General features: G+C 40.1%; 1 protein-coding gene across 1 annotated transcript in view; it reads right to left on the bottom strand.

Moving 5' to 3' along the window:
• LOC148020891 (uncharacterized) overlaps positions 1–2,130 on the bottom strand; it is a 96,562-nt gene extending 94,432 nt beyond the window's left edge. Inside the window, exon 1 of the mRNA XM_087698701.1 lies at positions 1,839–2,130. Within this exon, the coding sequence (XP_087554827.1) occupies positions 1,839–2,054 (216 nt within the window). The 5' untranslated portion in view covers positions 2,055–2,130. The remainder of the gene's footprint in view (positions 1–1,838) is intronic.
• Between the last annotated feature and the right edge of the window lie 21,249 nt (positions 2,131–23,379).

The raw sequence follows: 23,379 nt of genomic DNA, 5'->3' as shown, positions 1-23,379 counted from the left end.
GACATAACATAACCACTTCTGCACAAACCATCCTTTCATGACAGCACTCCAGGTTAGCTAATTAGGGCCATGAAGTTTGTTATTAGTAGAACAATAGGGAGAAGCCACTGGAGAGATAGAAAGAGAAAATAAAAGAAAGAAGAGGAGGACGGAGAGAGTATAGCCACACCAACAGCACAGACTACACTAAACAGAGTTCACACGTAGTATACACAAGGTGATCACAAAAAACACAATGCCGAAATCACAAAAATATGCAAGAAACCAGCCAAAAGATGTCACCCAGAACTCTACCAACAGAGCAGATGCTGAAAACATAGGTATACTAATCAAAAGACAGCAATCACTAGCAATTTAGGAGCCGCCTAGGGCAACAGGAGGAAAGCAAACTAAAATGCAAATGAAGTGTAAAACCAGGCTGGAGGGGCATTAAATGCTGTAAAAACTAAAGTGGAGAGCTAGAAACACCACAATTTTCAGTAGCAAGGGGTTGCCTGATCAGCAGAGGGCAAAGGAGAATCTGTGATCAGCAAAACATAGCAGCAGGAGCGTAGATCTTGGAATCTGATACCATGTCACAAGTGGATGCAGCAATGGAAGCATAAACACATGCTTAAATAAACTGTTGAACACAAGACAGAAGAGAAAATACATAAGAACACTACAAAGAGGAGAACTCAGAAAAATGCTCGAGAAATGGAATCCATATACCAAACACAAGATAATCGTATACAACAATGGCATCAGCTCCCTCTCTCTAATAGAACCTTTGGGTGATGAACAATTGAGATTGAGGAGGGAGCCTAGAATATATAGGGCAAAATAATGGCATCATAAATGTTAGGTGAGCCAACATCCGGCAGGCCGACCATAAATACAAGTCGGCTAGATCAACAACCATAAATGGCCACAATAAATACACAATAAAATACCTAAAATATCTAGTATATGCCAAGGCCACTAAAATATCTAGTATGTGCCCAACCCACTCTAGCATGCACAGACTCCTCACACATGAGAATACTGCTAACAAGCTCGGCATCAAACATTCCTCCTCTATATCAAAATGACCACAATATCATATATGTTAGCTAATTGCACCTTTATGTTATCAAAGCCCAACCAATGATAATACACCTTCCTCTATCCTCAAGTTACCAATCCTCCGACCTCTAAGCCCATGTGTACCAATCAAACCTTGACTGCTCATTCATAAGTTGTCGTAGTGCCAAATAAAACATTCGCTGGCCAATAGGGAAAACCCTACCATTCTATCCTAGAAAACAAAAGCTCCTAGTATTAAGTAATTTCCATATCCATCCTACCCTAGAGCACAAAACCTATCCTTCATTTTCTTAATATGGCTAGTCCATGTGTCATTGTCCCATCCTTAGACCCACTTAGACCCTCGAGGAAACGTCTGATGATGTGATGCCATATACATCTCGTACACACACGTCTAATGTCATAGTCAAGGTGGCTGTATCACAAGGGACGTGATATCATATACATAAATGCATTCTATAGCTTCTATCCTTCACAACAAATTAGATTTCCTTCTAATGCTCGGCACAGTTAATGTCTGTCCTATAGATCATATCACCCTATCCTTCAGTTGGTCTGATGAAAAACATACACCATCAAACATCTACAAGCTTCGCCTTTCTCCGGTTCTATTGATAATCCTGAAAGCAGTCCCATTTGTCCACATCTCATCCACAGCTGAATCCCCTGTGGCAAACGAGAAACAAGCCGTTCGCAGAAACACATAGAAACATTTCAACAGCTAGGCAAAGCAATAGTATTGGCGTGATACTGCGACTGTTAGCAAAGCACACCTCGTCCAGGAAGTCAAGGGCAGCAGATTCACTGTCTACGGGGGCCGCCCAAGCGATGAACTTGCTCTTCTTGACTTCCAGCTGCTTGGTGCATCTCTCTGCGATTGTGCTGTAGTGCCGTTGCGAGCAGCAGACTGCGGGGACGACGGAGCCCCATGTCAACAATGGAGGTTGTGCGGTGAGAGAGAGAAGGTGCTGCCTCGCTAGATGCAGCATGCTGCAGGTAGAAGCAGCATAGGAACCACCATTACGACCACATTTTTCAAGTGTTTGGAATTTTGCATAGCCCCTATTGTTGGATACCAAAGAAAAGGGAACCACTATTTACCCCACAATTTTCATTGGATGGAAAATTTTGCATAGCCCCTATTGCTCGATTTTGAATTAAATTTTGAATTCCTTTTTCAATGTGAGGGTATTTTTCAATGAGGATAGGCCATTGTTAAAACATTGGTATCGAGTTCACCCAACCATGCTCGCGAACCCAAGCTTCAACCAAAATTATTTCGAGGAAGCATGTTTTATATGAGCATTGTGTTTGCTTTGGCTCTATCTCAATGTGAAACCAAAAGTCTCCTCAAATCTTTGGTAAATTCCTCTAGAAAGATGAAGTGTTGGTCCGCTATGATCTATTGAATGTTAACCTTGCCTATGTTGCAACAAGTGGTCCAAAAGAAACCTCCAAAAGTAAGATAGATTCGTGTGGGACTAGGATGGCCCTATCGAGGACTTTGAAGTTCATGGTCCTTCTAGAATGTAGATGACCCTTTCTGGGAATAGATTGGCCCTATGGATCTTCCCCTTTGGATGAAAAATTTCATCCAAACTCTCATCTACAAACTCTAATAAACTTGTTACCTTGACGAAAGCATCATGTGAAATGTCTCCCTCTTTTAGGAGTGCAATGTTTCCTCTAGATTTGTGACCTACAATATAAATATCCATAAAATGATCCTCCAAAATGTTGCGAACCGAACAAACATCCTCATGCATGTGACAAAGAAACTCTTCAATAATATCACCTATAGGCTATAAATCATTCTCTTGCATGTGACCAACAACATATCAATAGTTCATCATTGTTTGAAATCCACAAATTTGAGGTCTAAGGATGAGCCCCAAGTTTCTTCAATGGCATTGTGTATTGAGATGGGATGCTTGTTTATCCCTCATTTCTTTGGTAATTTTAGATGTATCACTCAGCCTTCATTTGGATAGTCCATCTGGCATCTAATCTATATCACATATTTGCATGTTTGTATCATAGACATGGATCAATTGTACAATTAGATACATCCCATGCAATCACATATTCAAAATTAATGCTTTTTGGGACTATCCATGATGGTTGTGTTGATATTTAATTGTACATATTTATTTTCTGCTTCCACCTTTGTAAGTTGAACAAGTAAAGATTATTGTATTCAATTGCTGCTCATATCTACCTAGACTCTAAGAGATCATGTAAATGTTGACTTCCATGTGTTAAGCATGGCTTTCAAGGGAACTCGAACCATAAGGAAGAAATATGAATAGCATGGGTTGCCATGATTTTGCCTTCATCTTACTACTATATTATTTTCATTGTAGATTTGAAATGCCCCTAACCTCCACAGGGATTCTTGAACCTATCCCCTTTTCCAAACCTCCCTTTTTCAATTAAAATCCCCTCCCTTCCCCTCTCTCTCACGTGTAATCTCTCATTTTCTCTTCCCCCTCCCCTTTTTAATTAAAAGCCCATTTCCCCCTCTCCTTCTCTCTCTCTTTTCTTAAAATTAAAACCCCCTCCCCTCTCTCTCACTTTTATAATCTCTCTCTTTCTTTTTTCCCTCCCCTTTTTAATTAAATTCCTCCCCCCCTCTTTCTCTCATATGTAAGGCCTAGGCTCTCTCTCTCTCTCTCTCTCTCTCTGTGTATTAAATCAAACTTCTTTTTAAATCAAAACTCTCTCTCTTTAAATCAAAAGTTTCTCTCACTCACTCTCACTCCCTCACTCACTCACACGCGCGCGTGCACACACACACACACTCTCTCTCTCTTTCTCTCTTTCTCTCTCTCTCTCTCTCTCTCTCTCTCTCTGATTAAATTTTTTAATTTTAACTTTGATTTTAATTAAATATTTTTAAATTTTTTAATTTAAAGTTTCTTAAACATAGTTTTTCACACACTTTGAGAAGAAGAAGAAGAAGAAGGAGGAGGAGGAGAATGATTTTTTTTAAAAGAAGAAGAAAGAGAAAGCAACTTAGAGAGGGGGAAAGAGAAAACAGAATAGTTTTTTTTAAGTTAAACCTTTTTTATTTTGTTTTTGACTTAGAGAGGGAGACTGAGAGGAAATATATAATTTGAAAGAGAGAGAAAATTGGGGGAGAGAAAGGAAAAGAGAGAAAAGAGAAAATAGAGAGAAAAAAAAACGAGAGAAAAAAACTTGAAAGAGAAAGAGAGAAAAGAAAAATAAGGAAAGAGAGAGAGAGAGAGAGAGAGAGAGAGAGAGAAAGAGAGAGAGAGAGAAACTGAGAGAAAGATACAAAGAGAGTAAAAAACAAAGAAAAGGAGAGGGGGAACACAGAGAGAGAGAGAATTATAGAGAGAGAAAATATAAAATTTAAGAGAGAGAAAGAAAAAATAAAAATAGAGAAAAGAGAAGGGAGAAGAAAAGGGGGGAGAGAGACAGAGAGAAGAAGAAGAAGAAGAAGAGAGAGAATTATCGAGAGGAAATATAAAATCCAAAAGAAAGAGAAATGAAAATTTTTTAAAAAGAGAACAAAGAGAGAGAATAAGAAAAAAGAGAGAAGAGAGAAGGAAAAGAGATGAGAGGGGAGAGAAAGAGAGAAGAATAATAATAAGAAAGAGGAAAAGAGAAAGCGAGACGGGAAAATATAGAAAAGCTAAAAGTCATTTTTAAATTTAAATATTTTTCGAGAGAGGGGGAAGAGAGAGAGAGAGAGAGAGAGAGAGAGAGAGAGAGAGAAATGAAAATTAGAAGAAATGGGAGGAGAATAAAAGGAGAGAGAGAGAAGAAGAAGAAGAAAAGAGAATATGAACATAAAGAGAGAGAATTACATATAAGAAAAATATAAAATTTACATACTTTAAGAGAGACTGAGGGGGGGGAGAGAAAGTGAAAGAAGAAGAGGAGGAGGAGGAGAAGGAGAGAGAGAGAGAGAGAGAGAAAGAGGGACATGAAAAGAGAATTATAGAAAGAGGAAATATTAAATCACTACTACATTATTTTCGTTGTAGGTTCGAAAAGTCTCAAACCTCTAGAATGCTTCCCAAACCTACCCCCTCTTCCAAACATCCATTTTTCAATTAAAACCCCCTCCCCTCCCCCCTCTCTCACGTGTAATCTCTCATTTTCTCTTCCCTCTCCCCTTTTTAATTAAAAGCCTCTTTCCCCCTCATCTCTCTCTCTCTCTCTCTCTCAAATTAAAAACCCCTCCCCTCTCTCTCACTTATAATCTCTCTCTTTCTTTTCCCCCTCCCCTCTCTCTCACTTATAATCTCTCTCTTTCTTTTCCCCCTCCCCTTTTTAATTGAATTCCTCCCCCCCTCTCTCTCTCTCTCTCTCTCTCTCTCTCATATGTAGGGCCTAGGTTTTCTCTTTCTCTCTTTCTCCTTTAATTAAATCAAACTTCTTTTTAAATCAAAAGTCTCTCTCTCTCATATTAAACTCTTTAATAAAATATTTTTAAAAGATTTTTTTAATTTAAAGTTTCTTAAACATAGTTTTTCACACACTTTGAGGAGGAGGAGGAGGAGGAGGAATAAAAGAAGAAGAAGAAAGAGAAAGGGATGGAGAGAGGGGGGAAAGAGAAAATAGAATAGTTTTTTTTAAATTAAACCTTTTTTAATTTAGTTTTTGACTTAGAGAGAGAGACCGAGAGGAAATATATAATTTGAAAGAGGGAGAAAATAGGGGTAGAGAAAGGAAAATAGAAAAAAAGAGAGAAAAGATAGCGAGAGAAAAAAACTTGAAAGAGAAAGAGAGAGAAAAAGAAAAATACAGAGAAAGAGAGAGAGAAATCGAGAAAAAGATACAAAGAGAGCAAAAAACAAAGAAGAGGAGAGAGAGAGAGGGGGGAAACATAGAGAGAGAAAATATGAAATTTAAGAGGGAGAGAGAGAAAGAAAAAAAGAAAAAGAGAGAAAATAGAGGGGAGAAGAAAAGGGGAGAGAAAGACAGAGAGAATTATAGAGAGGAAAGATAAAATCTAAGAAAGAGAAAAGAAAAAAATTAAAAAGAGAATGAAGAGAGAGAATAAGAAAAAAGGAAATAAGAGAAGGAAAAGAGAGGAGAGAGGGGGAGAGAGATAGAGCGAAGAAGAAAGAGGAAAAGAGAAAGCGAGATGGGGAAAGAGAGGAAAGCGAAAAGTCTTTTTGTAAATTTAAATATTTTTTGAGAAAGGGGAGAAGGGAGAGAGGGGAGAAGAGAAAGAGAGAGAAAAGATAAAAATTAAAAGAGAGAGAGAGAGAGAGAGAGAGAGAGAGAATAAAAGGAGAAGAAGAGAGAATATGAACATAAAGAGAGAGAATTATATATAGGGGAAAGATAAAATTTACATACTTTAAGAGAGACTGAGGAGGGGAGAGAAAGTGAAAAAAGAAGAAGAGGACGAGAGAGAGAGACAGGGAACATGGAGAGAGAATTATAGATAAAAGAAAGATAAACTTACTACTATATTATTTTCGTTGTAGGTTTGGAAGCCCCAAACCTCTAGAGGGCTTCCCGAACCTACCCCCTTTTCCAAACCTCCATTTTTCAATTAAAACTCTCTCCTCTCCCTCTCTCTCACCTATAATCTCTCATTTTCTCTTTCCCCTCCCCTTTTTAATTAAAAGCTGCTTTCCCCCCCTCCTTCTCTCTTTTTTAAATTAAAGCCCCCTCCCTTCTCTCTTACTTATAATTTCTCTCTTTCTTTTCCCCCTCCCCTTTTTCATTAAATTCCTCCCCCTGCTCTCTCTCATATGTAGGGCCTATATTCTCTCTCTCTCTCTCTCTCTCTCTCTCTCTCTCTCTCTCTCTCTCTCTCTCTAAATCAAAAGTTTCTCACTCTCTCTTCGATTAAACTTTTTAATTTAAACTTTCTTTTTAATTAAATATTTTAAAAAAAATAAATTTAAGGATTTTTAGATAGTTTTTCACACTTTGAGAGGAAGATAGAAAAAGAAGAAGACAAAGAATGAGAAGAATTAAAAAAAATAGAAGAAGAAAGAGAAAGAGACAAAGAGGGGGAAAAGAGAAAACATAATAGTTTTTTTAAATTAAACCTTTTTTAATTTAGTTTTTGACTTAGAGAGACTTAGAGAAAATATATAATTTGAAAGAGAGAGAAAATAGGAGAAGAGAAAGAGAAAGAGAGAAAAGAGAGTGAGAAATAAAACTTGAAAGAGAAAGAGAGAAAGAAAAATAAGGGGGGAGAGAGAGAGAGAGAGAGAGAGAGAAGGAAAAGAGTGGAAAGAGAGGGGAGAAGAAAAGGGGGGAGAGGGATAGAGAGAAGAAAAGGAGAGAGAGCAAAGAAGAAGAAGAAGGGAGAGAATTATAAAGAGGAAATATAAAATTTAAAAGAAAGAGAAAATAAAAAATTTAAAGAGAGAATAAGATAAAAGAGGAGAAGGAGATAGAAGGAAAAGAGAGGAGAGAGGGGGGAGAGAGAGAGAAGAAGAAGAAGAAGAAAGAGAGATGGGAAAAAAGAGGAAAGAGAAAAGTATTTTTTAAATTTAAAAATTTTTTTAGAGGAGAAGGGAGAAAGGAGAGAGGGGGGAAGAGAGAGAAAATATAAAATTTAAAAGAGAGAGAGAGAGAGAAAAGAAAAAATAGAAAATTAGAAGAAGGGAGAAAAAAATGGGGTGCAAAGAGAGAGAGAGGAGAAGAAGAGAGAGAATATGAACATAAAGAGAGAGATTTATATATGGGAAAAAGATAAAATTTACATACTTTAAGAGAGATTGAGAGGGAAGAGAAAGTGAGAGAAGAAGAAGAGGAGGAGAGAGAAAGACAGAGGGAACATGGAGAGAGAATTATAGAGTGAGGAAAGATAAAATTTAAAAGAAAGAGAGGGAGAGAAGAAAAAAAAAATTAGGAGAAAGGGAAGGAGAAGAAAAGGGGGCGCAGAGAGAGAAAATAAAAGGAGAGAGAGAGGAGAAGAAGAGAGAGAATATGAACATAAAGAGAAATTATTATATCTAGGGAAAAGATAAAATTTACATACCTTAAGAGAGATTGAGAGGGGAAAGAAAGTGAAAGAAGAAGAAGAAGAAGGGGAGAGAGAGAGAGAGAGAGAGAGAGAGAGAGAGAGAGAGAGAGGGAACATGGAGAGAGAATTATAGAATTATAGAGAGAGGAAAGATAAAATTACTACTATATTATTTTCATTGTAGGAAAGCCCCGAACCTCCAGAGGGCTTCTCGAACCTACTCCCTTTTCCAAACCTCTCTTTTTTGAATCAGAACCCCCTCCCCTTTTTAATTAAAAGCCCCTTTCTCCCCTCCTCTCTCTCTCTCTCTCTCAAATTAAAACCCTCTCCCCTCTCTCTTACTTATAATCTCTCTCTTTCTTTTTTCCCTCCTATTTTTAATTAAATTTCTCCCCCCTCCCCCCTCTCTCTCTCATATGTAGGGCCTAGGTATAATTTGCAAGAGAGAGAAAATAGGGGGAGAGTAAGGGAAAGAGAGCAAGAGAAAAAAACTTGAAAGAGAAAGAGAGAAAAATAAAAATAAGGAGAGAGAGAGAGAGAGAGAGAGAGAGAGAGAGAGAGAGAGAGAGAAAGAGAGAAGAGAATCCAAGAGAAAGATACAAAGAGAGCAAAAAAGAAAAAAGAGGAGAGAGGGAGAGAGGGAGAGAGGGGGGAACATAGAGAGAGAATTATAGCGAGAGAAAATATAAAATTTAAGAGAGAGGGAGGGAGAAAGAAAAAAGAAAAAGAGAGAGGAGAAAAAAGGGGGAGAGAGACAAAGAAGAAAAGGAGAGAGAGAAAATAAGAAGAGAGAGAATTATAGAGAGAAAAGATAAAATTTAAAAGAAAGAGAAAATAAAAAAATCTAAAGAGAGAATGAAGAGACAGAGGAAGAAAAAAAAGAAAAAAGAGAATGAGAGAGAAGGAAAAGAGAGGAGAGAGGGGGGAGAGAGAGAAGAAAAGTAGGGAGAGAGAGAGAGAGAATAAGAAGAAGAAGAAGAAGAAAGAGAAAAAGAGGAAAGAGAAAAGTCTTTTTAAAATTTAAATATTTTTTGAGAGAGGGGGAAAAGGGAGAGAGAAGGAGAGGGGGAAAGAGAGAGAGAGAGAGAAGAAAAAAGAAAAATTAGGAGAAAGGAGAGGAGAAGAAAAGGGGGCGGAGAGAGAGAGAGAATAAAAGGAGAGAAAGTGGAGAAGAAGAGAGAGAATTATATTATAGAAAAAGGATAAAATTTACATACTTTAAGAGAGACTGAGGGGGAGGAGAAAGAAGAAGAAGAAGAAGAGGAGGAGGAGGAAAGAGAGAGAGAGAGAGAGAGAGAGAGAGAGAGAGAGAGGAAACATGGAGAGAGAATTATAGAGAGAGGAAAGATAAAATTTAAAAGAGAGAGAGGGAGAGAATAAAAAAAGCAAAGCCTAAAACCTCCAGAGGGCTTCCCGAACCTATCCCTTTTCCAAATCTCAGTTTTATCAATTAAAACTCTCTCCCCTCCCTTCTCTCTCATGTGTAATCTCTCATTTTCTCTTCCCCTTCCCCTTTTTAATTAAAAGTCCATTCCCCCCCATCTCTTTTTTAAATTAAAACCCCCTCCCCTCTCTCTCACTTATAATCTCTCTCTCTCTTTTTCCCCTCCCCTTAATAATCAAATTCCTTTCTATTTTTACTTTTTCACACACTTTGAGAGGAAGATAGAAGAAGAAAAAGAAGAAAGAGAAGGAATAAAAGGAGAAGAAGAAGAAAGAGAAAGAGAAAGAGACGAAGAGAGGGAGGAAAGAGAAAAAAACATAGTCTTTTTTAAATTAAACCTTTTTTAATTTAGTTTTTGACTTAGAGAGAGAGAGAGAGAGAGAGAGAGACGGAGAGGAAATATATAATTTGAAAGAGAGAGAAATTAGGGGGAGAGAAAGGAAAAGAGAGAAAAGAGAAAAATAGAGAGAAAAGAGAGCGAGAGAAAAAAACTTGAAAGAGAAAGAGAGAAAAAGAAAAATAAGGAGAGAGAGAGAGAGAGAGAGAGAGAGAGAGAGAGAGAGAGAGAGAGAGAGAGAGAGAGAGAGAGAGAGAAGGAAAAAAGAGGAAAGAGAGGGAAGAAGAAAAGGGGGGAGAGAGACAGAGAGAAGAAAATGAGAGAGAAAAGAACAAGAAGAAGAGAGTGAATTATAGAGAGAGAAAATATAAAATTTAAAAGAAAGAGAAAATAATAATTTTTAAAGAGAGAATGAAGAGAGAGAATAATAAAAAAGAAAAAAAGAGAGGAGAAGGAGAGATAAGGAAAAGAGAGGAGAGTGAGTGAGAAGAAAAGCAGGGAGAGAGAGAGAGAGAGAGAGAGAGAGAGAGAGAGAGAGAGAGAAGAAGATGATGGTGATGATGAAAGAGAAAAAGAGAAAGAGAGATGGGAAAAAAAGGAATGAGAAAAGTCTTTTTAAAATTTAAATTTTTTTGAGAGAGAGGGGAAGGGAGAGGGAAGAAGGTATAGAGGCGAGCTCAGGCTCCAACTGCCAAGACTCACGGACTGTTTATTGTTTCAAGCATTTCAAGCGAACACCATGTAGTGAAAACCAAGAAAATACAAATAAGAGAATACTTGCACAATAAGGGAAAGAGATAGAGGCAATATAGAAATGGAGTGAACTACTGCAGTTTAACATTTCATTGCTAGTAGTTGTATATATACATGGTACATTAAATGAGGTAGGTGAGCTTCATCTCTAAATATCTGAGACATTTACAAAGTGGATATCTATGAGATCCTTTTGTCCACATACTGACTTGTCCTTATCTTATCCAAACTTTTATCCTTATCCACAACTTTATCTTTACATCCCCCCTTAAAAGGATTCCATAGTTATCTGTAGAGAAATAAAAGATTACATTCAATTCATCAATTCAACTCAGCTAGAATGTTTTCCCCTACCCATTAGATCATGCAAAGGATTTGCATGGCAAATTTGTGCTTCAAGTGGGGAACTGATTTGGTGAGGAAATCAACAGCATTATCACATGATGGTACATATTGAAGAATGGTATGGGAATTTTTAACTAATTCACGTACAAAATGATATCTCATATCAATATGATAGAGTTTAATACTTAATTTTGAGCCTTGAATGACAGAGATTGATGCTTTATTGTCGGTGAAGATTGGAAGTTGCTAAGGCTGATATCCAAAACGGATGTCTTCCAAGAGTTTCTTTAGGTAAATTATTGCTTGGGCAGCCATGCTATATGCCACATATTTGGCTTCAGTAGTAGGGAGTGCTACAGAGTGTTGTTGTTTGGTGCTCCGAGAGATGGGACCTCCTACTAGAGTAGTAATAAAACCAATGAGAGATCTTCAGGTTGCAAGGTCACCACCCCAATCTGCATCAGAATATGCTCATAAAAGAAAATCATTGCTATCTTTTGTAAAACAAATCCCCACATTTGATGTTGCCTTTAGATATCGTAAGACCCATTTGAGCTGCTTCCAATGTTCATAACTCGGTTGATGCATGGCTTTGGATAGAATGTGTCCTACATAAGATCTGGACGGGGACAAGTAATTAGATATCGAAGATATCCAAGTGCTTCCATATAAGGAATAGTCTCCATTTCACGAGCCTGGTCAGTTGAATGAGAATGGGATGAGGATGGATTCAATTGGAGATTTTGGGCAAGTGGAGTGACCATGGGATTACATTTTAGCATGGAATAACGGGAGAGAATAGACATAATGTAGGTATGTTGATGCATTTTGATGGATGTGGGTGACTGTTCAATTTCAATGCCAAGACAATATCACATAGGACCATAGTCTGTGATAGCAAACTGTGAAGATATAATAGATTTGGCTTTGGATATTGCGTAAGGAGAGTTGGCAAGAATAGGAATGTCATCAACATAGAGACCTAAGATAATGTATAAATGTTGTGATCTATTTCTAGCAGCCAAAAGCCATGATGCATTACGTGAGAATGAATATGAGTGTACCACTGCCTTGGTGCCTATTTTAGGCCATAAAGAGCTTTATGCAATAGACCGACATGTGTAGGAAATTTTGGATCAAGAACGTTTGGTGGTTGAGACACATAGATTTTTTCATATAAGTGACCATCTAAGAAGGCAGTTTTGACATCGATATGGTGAAGAATTAATTTGAAATGAGCAACTATGGAGAGTAATACCCGTAAGGAGGATAAAGATAGTACGGGAGAGAATGTACTTCTATAATGGAGGTCTTCAATTTCTTCGAAATCACGAGCTACAAGTCGAGCTTTGTACTTGTCGATAAAGCCATCTGGTTTGAGCTTTTTGCGAAGTAACCATTTGCAGCTTATTGCAGATTCTCTAGGAGGAAGGGTTACCGATTTCCATGTGTTATTGTGAAGAAGAGCTTTGTATTCATTGAGCATTGTAGCTTGCCATTGAGAGGCTTTTAGGACCTTGAAGTTCTTAAGTGACAGAAGGGCAGATTGGGGGTTCGAGAATAGCGATTGGAGGCGAATCTCAAGCTTGTCCAAGGGCAATGTTAGCTTGAAGATGAAGGTCATGTTGAAGTTCTTAAGTGACAGAAGGGCAGATTGGGGGTTCGAGAATAGCGATTGGAGGCGAATCTCAAGCTTGTCCAAGGGCAATGTTAGCTTGAAGATGAAGGTCATGTAAGTTTTTGAAGTAAGGAGTTGGTTGTGATTGTACCTCTTCAGTGTCGGAGTCGAAAGTATTGGAATAGAGTAATGGGCATTGATGGAGAAGTTGGAGATGGAGGCCGTAGAGTGGTAACAATGAGAGGAGTAGGGGAAGTATTGCTTGAAGTTGAAGACATTGTTGCTATGAGAGCAGATCTTCGAAGTTTGTGTCCTTCAGTGGAAGAGGATGGAGGTAATTGTTGAGTGGAGGCATGGAGAGGATTAGAATTCTCTTGATGATATGGAGCTTGTGGGATTGAAGGATAAGAGGCTCGCTGTTTATATAGAGTTTTTGCTTTGGATAGTGAGCTTGTATGCTGTGGAGAAATGAGAGTATGGAGCTGAGTTGGAGTGTGAACATGGTGGTTGTTAATGGTGGCGGGTTGTTGGCATGGAGAGTGATTAAGTGAGCTGTCAGACTGCGTTGTTTGCTACAATGTGTGATGGAATGAAGGCGCTAGCTACTATGTGGCGTGAAGTGGAGACGCTAGCTACTGCATGGCGTGAAGTGAAGGCGCCAACGTGTTAGTCATATCCGCGTGAGGTGGCGTGATTTTCGTTGCATGATGAGTCATCACATTTAGTTCTTTTGGATTTTTGGCTAAGGTGTTATGTGATTCATTAAGGATAGAATGTTTTAGAGTTGAGGGTTGTTCATACGAACCAGCTAACCTTGGCCCTTTAGAATGAGATAAGGATAATGATAACAGTGAAGAGCATGAATGGAGAGAAATAGGAAGAGAGGATTTTGTACAAGAGCCATGTCGAATGTTTGAATTGTGTTATCATAAGGAACAACATGATAAAGTGCGAGAGATTGAGGGGTGTGTTGGTGTTTGCGGGAAGAAGATTAATTTCATGAAATATGGCACTTCTACCATAAATAAAGACCTTGTCAGTTGGATCATAGAATCGATAGGCTTTGTGACCATGTGGCTCACCATATCCTATAAAAATTAGTTGTGTGGCTTGGGAAGAAAATTTGGATTTGTGATCTTGATTGACAAGAAAAGCAGTGCATCCTAAGACTTTTAGATGTGATAAGTCACGAGGGTGACCAAACCACAATCCATAAGGAGTATTATTGTTTAGAGAGTTTGAGTACAACCTGTTTTGAAGATATGCTGCTGTAACAATTGCTTCCTCCCAATATTATTTTTCCAAATGAGCTAGTGATAGCATGGCTCTTGTGGCATTGAGTAGTGTACGATTCTTGTGTTCAGCAACTCCATTTTGCTATGGATGATGTGGTGTGGTAAGATCATGTTGAAGGCCAAAAGTCTTGCAATAATCTTCGAACTCATTTGAAGTATATTTTCCTCCATTATCTGTACGAAGAGCTTTGAGTCGTAACTCGTGCTTATTTTCAACAGCTTCCTTATATTCTTGGAACTTGGAGAAGACTTGTGACTTCCTTGTGAGAAATAATACAACAATGTATCTTGAATAATCATCAATAAGCACCATAAAGTATTTTGCACCAATGAGAGATACAGGATTTATTGGACCACAAATGTCAAAGTGTACTAATTGAAGAGGTTGAGTTGTAATGGAATAAGATTTTGGATAAAGAAGATTTGTAGCTTTACTGAGAGCACAAGCTTGACAAAATGGAAGTTGAGAGAGGGAAGTTGGAATGCCACGGACAAGTTTCTTGTGAGTAAGTTGTTGAAGAACATTTTGAGAGACATGACCAAGCCTAGAGTGCCATAGGAGTGTGTTCTATGGTATACTTGTGAGTGAAGTGGAGTTAGCTGAAGCATTTGAAGAAGGTTGTAGACGTGAATACCCAAGTGTATAAAGCCAACCTAGTTTGGGGCAGGTAAGTTTGAGAGAAGGTGAGAGTAGCTATAAGATGCAATGGTATTTGTAGAAGTGAGTAGTGAGAGAGGATTGAGAAGTGAGCTAACTGATACTTAATAGATTTTTCTTGAGATTGGGAATATAATAGACTTTATGTACCTTGATTATGTGATTGGAGGGAAGCTCCACTTGAATGGTGACGTAGCCTTGAGCTTGTTGAATGTTGTTGTCCACCATGCAACATTGAGTGGAGTGGAGATCTCTTTGAAGTCGACTAACCATTCCTTGTGAAAAATCATATGATGAGTAGCTCCAGAATCTAGAAACCATGTATATTCTTCTTTGGAGTTTGAGGAAGGTGCCCAAACACTTGTGGCTAGGCTTATGATAGTTTTTGGTTGCTCTTCTATGTCATAATTTCCGATGCTAATAAAGTCAGCTTGACCTTTTGATTGATATTTGTTGAATCTATTTTTTTGGCGACAATCCTTTTCAATATGACCTTGTTTTTTGCAAGCATTACATATGAGATGATAATGAGGGTTTCTTGTTAAGGATAGGGATTGAAAAGACTGGTAAAGAGTTGGGCTTATGTTGAGAATTTCTAAGAATCCCTTTGAAGTTAGATCGAGAAGAAAACTTGGGCTTTTGTTGAAAGTGTTGAGCTCTTTTGTGAAGATGGTTTGGGTTGTGAGCAGTTATAGCTAGAGCCTTGGATTCTTGATTTGAAGAAGTAGAAAGAGTATCTCTCATGACCTGCTATTGCTTGATTCTATTAATCAATGGTTGAAGCTTGAGTTTATCAGTGGAGGTTTGAGTAGTAATAAAGGCTCTCCAAGATAGAGGCAAGGAAGAGAGGAGAAACATGGCTTGTAATTCTTCTGAGATGATTGAACCAGATATTATGGTTTCATCTAGCAAAGATCGCCAGTGTTCTAAGAACTTAGTGGTAGACTCATCTTCATGCATAGTGGCAGTAGATAGTTTTCTAAACATGGTCATTTGATAAACAATAACTGTGTGTTCATATGTATTGTTGAAGAATTCCCAAATACCTTTTGTAGTGGGAATTGTTCTCACTAGTTGTACTTGTCGATCTCCACAATGGACAAGTATTTCCATTCTTGTAGCTGCATCTCTTTGCATCCAATCTTCCTTGTTTGCTCCTTCTTGTTCAAGGCAGTCTTCCTTGCCATTGATAATATTCCATACGTTTGCTTAGGATAGGTAAAGTTCCATCCTTAGCTTCCACACTTGATAGGTGTTTCCATTGAGTTTGTTGATTTTGATGTGTTGGTTTTAGGAGGTAGTAGCACTGACGAGAGCCATTGGAAGAATGAGAGTAAAGGAGGAGTAGTAGTTTGTGAATTTGAGGAGAATATAATAAGCTAGAGAGAGAGTTCCTGGTGCTTTGATACCATGTAGTGAAAACCGGGAAATTGCAGATAAGAGAATACTGTGCACAATAAGGAAAAGAGATAGAGGCAATATAGAAATGGAGTGAGCTGTAGTTTACCATTTCATTGCTAGTAGTTGTATATATACATGGTATATTAAATGAGGTAGGTGAACTTCATCTCTAAATATCTGAGATATTTACAAAGTGGATATCTATGAGATCCTTTTGTCATACTGACTTGTCCTTATCTTATCCAAACTTTTATCCTTATCCACAACTTGATCTTTACACACCTATGGCTATCTCTCACAAAGCTCTCTCACAAAGCCGACATACCTTCGATTCTATCGGGGTGTAGTGACCTTACATCCATGCCCGAATGAGTTGCCTCCTCTCTCAAGCACACTGGTAGCTCCACGATTCAAGATGCTAGCTCAAGCATCCTCAAGCCTCCACCTCCAAGCTCCATCCTCCATAGCCACGCGCAAGACAAGAGAGAGAAGAAGAGAGGAGATGATTGAGAGCTTCACCTCCAAGATCCCTCACCCTCTCACACTCACTCCCTCACACGCTCATACTCCCTCTCTCAAGCATACACAAGCAAGCAAGAAGGAGAAGAGAAGAAGATGAGTCCACTTTGACACACATCAAAGAATGAGCTTCTCATCCACTTTTTGAGTTTATATACAAAACCCTAATCCCTTTTGGGCAGTCATCCTGTTTTTTACATGACTGGCCATGGCCTAGGACCTCTTTCCCATTGTCCTTCCATCTTCTTAGCTTCTTTTCTACCGCCCATCTACCCTTACGATTTGCACAAGAGGGAGCCTAGCACTCTTTTATAAAAGTTTCAAGGGTGCCTTGCATTTAAAAATGTGCTTTTTCCTTCGACTTAGCTTTTGAGGTTGCCCTTGCGCTTTCGATCGTTTCTCTTCCTGGTTATTTCATTGTGTCTGATTTCCTTTTGAGCCACCTCTTTTTAGCTCCCAACTTGCATTTTTCCACTTTTTTTTGCTTTTTCTTGTGCTGAGGTCAATATTACCCCCTCCTAGATGAGTGTCAGTCCCATGGCACTGATGGGTAGTAGTTGGAAGGTGGGATGGGTATAGCCAGATGGCTTTTTGAGTTTGTATGCAAGCCCTTACTGGGGATGGTGTTGGATGGATCTGCCCTTGAAGTTGAAGATGGTGTTGGGGCGGCGGCTCCCTTTTTGACACTGGCGGTGGGCGAATCTGCTCTTGAAATTAAAGATGATGTTGGGGCGGTGGGTCCCTTCCTAACGCTGGTGGTGGGTGAATTTGCTCTTGAAATTGAAGATGGTGTTGGGGCGGCGGGTCCCTCCCTAATGCTAGCAATGGGTGGATTTGTCCCTGATAGTGTTGGGGTGGTGGGTTCCTCCTTGACACTGGCGGTGGCGGTGGGTGGATTTGTCCCTTGAAATTGAAGATTGTGTTGGACGGATCCTTCTTGGAGAATAGCATATGGACGGATCTGTCCTTGAAATCGAAGGTGGTGTTGGATGGATCCTTTCTTGTGCCCTTCAAGGTCGATGCAACATGATCTTAACTTGGCTTTTCCTATTCCCTTCAAGTTGCCTTATCCCTTCACCTATGTTCGTTTAGACTTGTAGCTTACACATGAGGGAACTTGGTGCTCTTATAAAATGAATTACATTGCACCTCGTGCTCGAGCACCTTGCTAGAATCTTCGGTGATTTCCTTTGTCCTTGAGAGCACCTTGCTTTCTTCTCCACTTTTTCTGCTTGGGCAGAATGAGCTTCTTCATTCACTTTTTGACTTGGGCTTCCTTGGTCATCCTCTGCTTTGTTTCGACTGCTTGGTGACAAGTCGTGTAACATTACCCCCCTCCTAAATGAGTGCTAGTTCTGTGGAAATTGCGGGTCTTTGTTGATGAGGGCTTGGTTCTTTGAAGGGTGGTTCTCGAGTTGATGGTGGGGCATTGTGTGGATTGGCACTGGGTGAGAAGCTTTGGCAAATGGTTGTGTTGTTGGAGGTTGAGGGTATGTAGAGTGGATGGTAGGGCCTTCGATGTTGGTGGTTTGCAGTGTTTGTCTTCACCTGAAAAGAGAGGAAGTGTGCCACCTATGGGGAGTATCTATCTTACCACGTGATGTATTATACTTGTGCTAGTGGAACTGAAAGTTGGGTCGTAGGTGTTGTCCCACACTTGAGGATCTAGTTTGTGCATAGGGGAGGTACGGTGGGTGTAGCTTAGGGTAACAGGTCTAATCATAGGCAAGTGTGACCTCCCTAGGTATGTCCTACCCTTGATGTGCCCTAAGCATGATGTGGGGAATCAAAAGAGGGGCTAGGGGGTTAGACATAGAGCTGGCCGATCGAGGCCACCGGACACGCCTAACTTGAGAACCCCTAAGTGCAGTGACTGTGGTCAATGTGTAGTTAACTGCCTTTTCTTGTGATTTTTTTCTCTTTTTATTTTTATTATCCTCTTTTCTTTTTCTTTTTCTTTTTCTTTTCTTTCTCTTTGAATTACATAGTCATGACGAGAGCTAATCTTCATCATCTGTGTTGGGAGAGGGTGGAGTTGGGGGCTTACGAGATTTACTAAGGAATTTCCAGCTTTGCATGTACCCTTTGAGGTTCAGGCATACTTGGAGAGTGGTGGTGGAAAGAAATGGATGATTGCAGTAGGTGAACTAGCTATCACTCATATCTTCCAGGAGGGCTAAGCAAAATGAAGGAAGTTGAGCAGCTCGCATCATCAATTTGGCCATGGCGTAGTTGTCTATTCCAGTGGGATTAAAAAAGAGGGATGGAAGGCGATGCTCTTGTGGCGTGGGATCCTGTCTAAGTAGTATCCTAAGAAGTCTAAGATAATTATAGGTTGTGATGAAGGTGGGATTGGGACAGGAAGAGAATTCGTCAATGAAGTGGATTATTGAATCATATATGTCCTCTGCACTATAGATCCATGGAAGTTGTACCGGTCGTGGATGCTTGGGTTAAAATTCACTCCTACCCTTCTTCTCAGATATGGCATGAAGGTTGGGTTATTCCTCTCGATGGTAGGGTGTTACAAAAAGCCATCCAGGTGTCCATGTTTATATTAAAAATGCACCTCCTCCATGTGGGTTGGCGCTTATAGCCCTTCATAGCCTTGGGCACTTCAAAAACTTTATCTTGCCAAAAATTTGCATCCTTGGTCCCCCATAGCATGGGATTTTGCTCTCTCTCCGAGGTCCTTTTGTCTCGTAGCCCGTTTCCAACTTAATCACCTCTTCCATCACCTTGACTGGTAGTACTCTGTGCAAGTTGGCAAGGAATCGGAAATTAAAGTCAAAGGGCTCCCTAGCAGTCTCATGTTGCCCCCAGATCACAAGTTTAGCATTAAAGCTTGCTAGGAAGTCATCTTGGCTTGGTGGGATAGGTGCGGTTGGCACCACTACTAGTGGCTAGGCATTCAATCTTCTCTTTGCTTGCTCCATCATATGTTGTCTCTTCCTCTTAAGCTCCACTTTTCTTTCAGTAGAGGTGTCCACCTATTGCTGCTATTCTTTTGGGCGTGGGGAAGGAGGCTGTGGGACAAGTTCTTATTCGTGAGGTCCCATGTCAAAGCTTGTGCTAGCCTCTTCTTCTTGTTGGTCTTCCTGTTGTGCCCCCTTAGTGAACCCTAGTGTATCGACTTCTTGTGGGGTCAAGCTTTCTTGCAATAGGTAGTTTCGTTGCTCCTCAAGGCCAATTTCGACACCCACGGGTTGCACTAGCATTTGCAGGCTACTCTCAGGGCCCTGTTTGCAATCCCTAGCTTCTTCTTTATGGAGTCAATGGCCTCCCCTTTCTCCATTTGAGTGACATCCAATAGTGTGTTTAGGAAGGCATATTGCTGGGCTTCGAAACTCACTTGGGTGGCCTCTGCCTTGCTCAACTAGCACATTGTCCTTTTCTACCTGAGCCAGATGGCCCACCAAAGCTTTGACTCTTCTCTCATTATGGTTTGCCGAGTCCTCTGCTCTCTTCTTCAATTCCTCAAGGCTTTCTCCTTGCTTGTGAGCCGACATCATCAACCTCTGTGCTTGATGTTCAATCTCTCTTTTCAGCCTCTATTGCTCCTCATGCTCTGAGGTTGCCTCTTTTTTCAAATTCTCTCTCTTCTCGATACATACGTACCCTTTCCTCTCTTGCCACCTCTAACTCTTATATGGCTTTATGGACCTTTTCCATCTCCCCTTGCAGGTCTTCATAGAGCCCTACAAGCTCGTCATTATGGCATCATAGGCTCACTGGGGCTTGAGTCTCTTCATCCAACCTTGCCTGCCAATTAGTTTTCTGCTTCAATTTGGCTTGTAGATGCTCCTTCATCTCACTTATCTCCCTTTGGCACATGGCTACTTGATGAATTTTCTCTAGTTGGAACCCATCTATGGCCTTCTTTTCTGCCTCTAGTTCAGCGACTGCTATCTTCTTATCCTCCTTTGCCTTCTCTAGTTGTGAGAGAAGATCCTTAACGTATTTGTCATAGTCTACAGGTGGCAGCTCTATCGTGGGAATGGAGGTTGTGGAAGTTTCCACCTTCTGTCTCTTGGGATTTTGCCTAGATTTGGTGTCTGCTACTGCTGCCGATCTTTTAATTCCTCTTATGGGGGTACCTTCTCCTATTCCTTTGGCCATTTCCTTATTAACGAAGTACTGTACTTAGGCCATGAGGTTGCTAGCATCCACTTTGGCCATGGAGCTTGGTGTGGATATGGTTGTGGGGGTGGTGGGCACTAGGAGAGTAGGGATGGGATCGATCGAGGCCTTGCCCTTGCCTTCTTTCACTGCGGGTGGTGTGATCTCTTGCGCTTGTGCGCTTGAGCTTGGGCCTTCATCACTATGCAGCGGGCTCATGGCACCCAGCTCGTCCTATTTGCCTGCTACTCTATAGATAGACGTGTTGCCAGAGCCACGTCTTTGTCTTCCTTCCTTTTCAACTCTTCCTCTTCTTTAGCTGCCCTCCTTTTTCTCTCCTCCTCAAATCTTCTTGATTCTTTTTTCATCCGCTCTGACTCCTCCTTTTCTTTCTTGTTCCTTTCTTCCTCTTCCTTCCTAGACTCTTTTTTAGCTTTTTGTAAGTTTTCCTTTTCTTTTTTCGTGCTTTCCTCCTCAGCCTTCTCTTATGAATCCTTCTTCTTTGTCTCTTTGGGCTTTTGTTGGCTACTTTGCATTTCTTGTTCTCCTTCCTCATCATCACTCACTGTCCTTTCACTGGAGTGTGGTTGCTATTCATGGTGAGAAGGTGACCTCTCTGTTGACTCCTTCTCCTTCACTCTGTCCTTTCCCCAATGCTTCCCTTATTATAGATGTCAAAACCCCAATGAATCCGATGGTAGAGGCCTTTGAGGATGGCACTTTTCTTTTTTCCTTGTAGGGGACTCTCCTCCTATGGGTCTTCCTCCTATTGGTAGTGCTTTTACTGAAGACTCAATGTTCTTCCACACAAAGCCATTTAGGTTTAATTTGTCAAGAGATCTTGATGCAATGTTCTCTATCATAGGCACGTTGATTCGGCTCATTATTGAGTTGTACATGTGGCTAGAGAATAGTGCGTGCATCATTTTGGCCTAGAATTGGATTTCGGGGTCAGGGATAACTGCCAAGCTGATGCCATTGTTTGTGTGGACCATCACCTTGTCCATTCCTAACATGGCATACATACCTCTCTTCAGCCGCCTTTCCACCTTATTGGCTAGGCCCAATGCTTTCTCCACCAACTCTTGAGTCAACTCGATTTGGGCTTGGTGGGTTTCTTCTCTTTCCCGCATTGTCACGGTGTCGCAGTCGCAGTTCCTACTAAAGTCCGGAGAAACTCCACACAGTGGCTATAGTCCACTCCTTGACCAACTGCCTCCACGTACTTTTGCAGATGACATTGTTCAAAAATTTGCTTCATTGCTTGTTCCTCCATGGCAACATCCTCCAAGTTCAAGAACTTGAATTGGTTAAAGGCCCTTGTTTCCACAGAAAGGACATATTTTGCCTACTCTTTTTCTAGAAAACAACAACTTGCTGGCTTTCTTTTGGCCTGCCATGTTGGGTGCCTATCATGAAGCCATGTTCACCATTAGTGCTTTTCAAAACAATTATTTGCAGAGAAAAAAGATCACATGCTTGTGGAATTGAAATGCCTAATTATAGAATTAAACTTCTCCCTCAATCACTCCATACATTCCAAATTTTATGACCCTTTTTCTTAACCATGAATTGGTTTTGATTTGTTTTCCTTTGCTTTTGAGTTTTATTCTTATTTTCGCCTTACCTCCTCCCCTTGCGGAAATAAGAAGACTCCTTCCTAGGATTATAGGTTAAGTGGTTAAGGGTGTTCTACACATGGTTACGGTGTTTACTTTTGCATGAGCCAAGGATAAAAATTGGGGTTGTATTCCATTTGAGCATAGCGGTCCATGTCACAGGGTCTGATGCCTACATGTGTGATGTAAGTGAGGACATCAAGCACGAAATCATCGGAGTTAACTCTGTTAGCAATATGGATCTCCTCTTCTATGAGGATTCGATCTAAAGAGGGATGGTCTCTAATGTGTTACTCAAGGGGTCAATTATGAACGATGGTCAACACCCTATAGGAAGTTGGACCTAAATATGTCGGGTCATAATTTGAGGTTTTGATCGTGCATCTCTATTCAGTGTTTGTCATGACTTGGCATCCTTCTAGTTCCCATTGAAGTCAAAAAGCATACCATTTGTATAAGAAAGAGGAGTCGTTGTTAGCTAGCTGCTTCAACTTCTCAATTTCCTGGTCCGTGGTAAGGACTTTGCTCTTGTCATAAGATGTGATAAGGCATTGTTTGCATGCATCAATCAACCATAAAAAATAAATACCCCATTCCAAGAATAGATGAATTACTTGACCGACTTCGAGGAGCGGAGATCTTCTCTAAGATAGATCTCAGATCTGGATATTATCAGATAAGGATCAAGGAAGGAGATATCCCGAAGATTGCATTTAGTACAAGATATGGGCACTTCGAATTCCTAGTGATGTTATTCAAGCTAGCGAATGCTCCTGCTACCTTCAACAGGTTAATGCAGGATATCTTTAGGCCCTATCTTGATGACTTCATACTCGTCTTCTTTGACGATACCCTAGTCTACTCAAAACAGGAAAAGGATCATGAACCCCAGCTTTGCATTGTTCTTGAAACAATGAGAGCACACAAGCTTTATGCCAAGAAGAAGAAGTGCGCATTTTTCAAGCGACAGATTGAATATCTGGGATTCATTGTATCAACGGAAGGAATTTCAATAGATCCAGCTAAGGTCAGAGACATTTTGGAATGGTGAACACCAACTTCTGTCAAAGAAATACGTAGTTTTCTTGGGTTGACAGGATGGTACAGAATTTTCATCAAAGATTATGCTTTGATTGCAGCACCTCTGACTGATCTACTAAAGAAGCAAGTAGCAATTGTATGGTCACCTGCCGAACAGATCAGCTTTGACAAACTAAAGCAAAGCTTAGTATCAGCACC

This window comes from Lygodium microphyllum, chromosome 18 (genome assembly GCF_053477565.2).
Source record: "Lygodium microphyllum isolate KBCC chromosome 18, Lygodium_microphyllum_v1.1.10, whole genome shotgun sequence".
NCBI lineage: Eukaryota > Viridiplantae > Streptophyta > Polypodiopsida > Schizaeales > Lygodiaceae > Lygodium > Lygodium microphyllum.
Note: the sequence above shows the minus strand (reverse complement) of the source record. Positions and strands in the feature narration are given on the sequence as shown.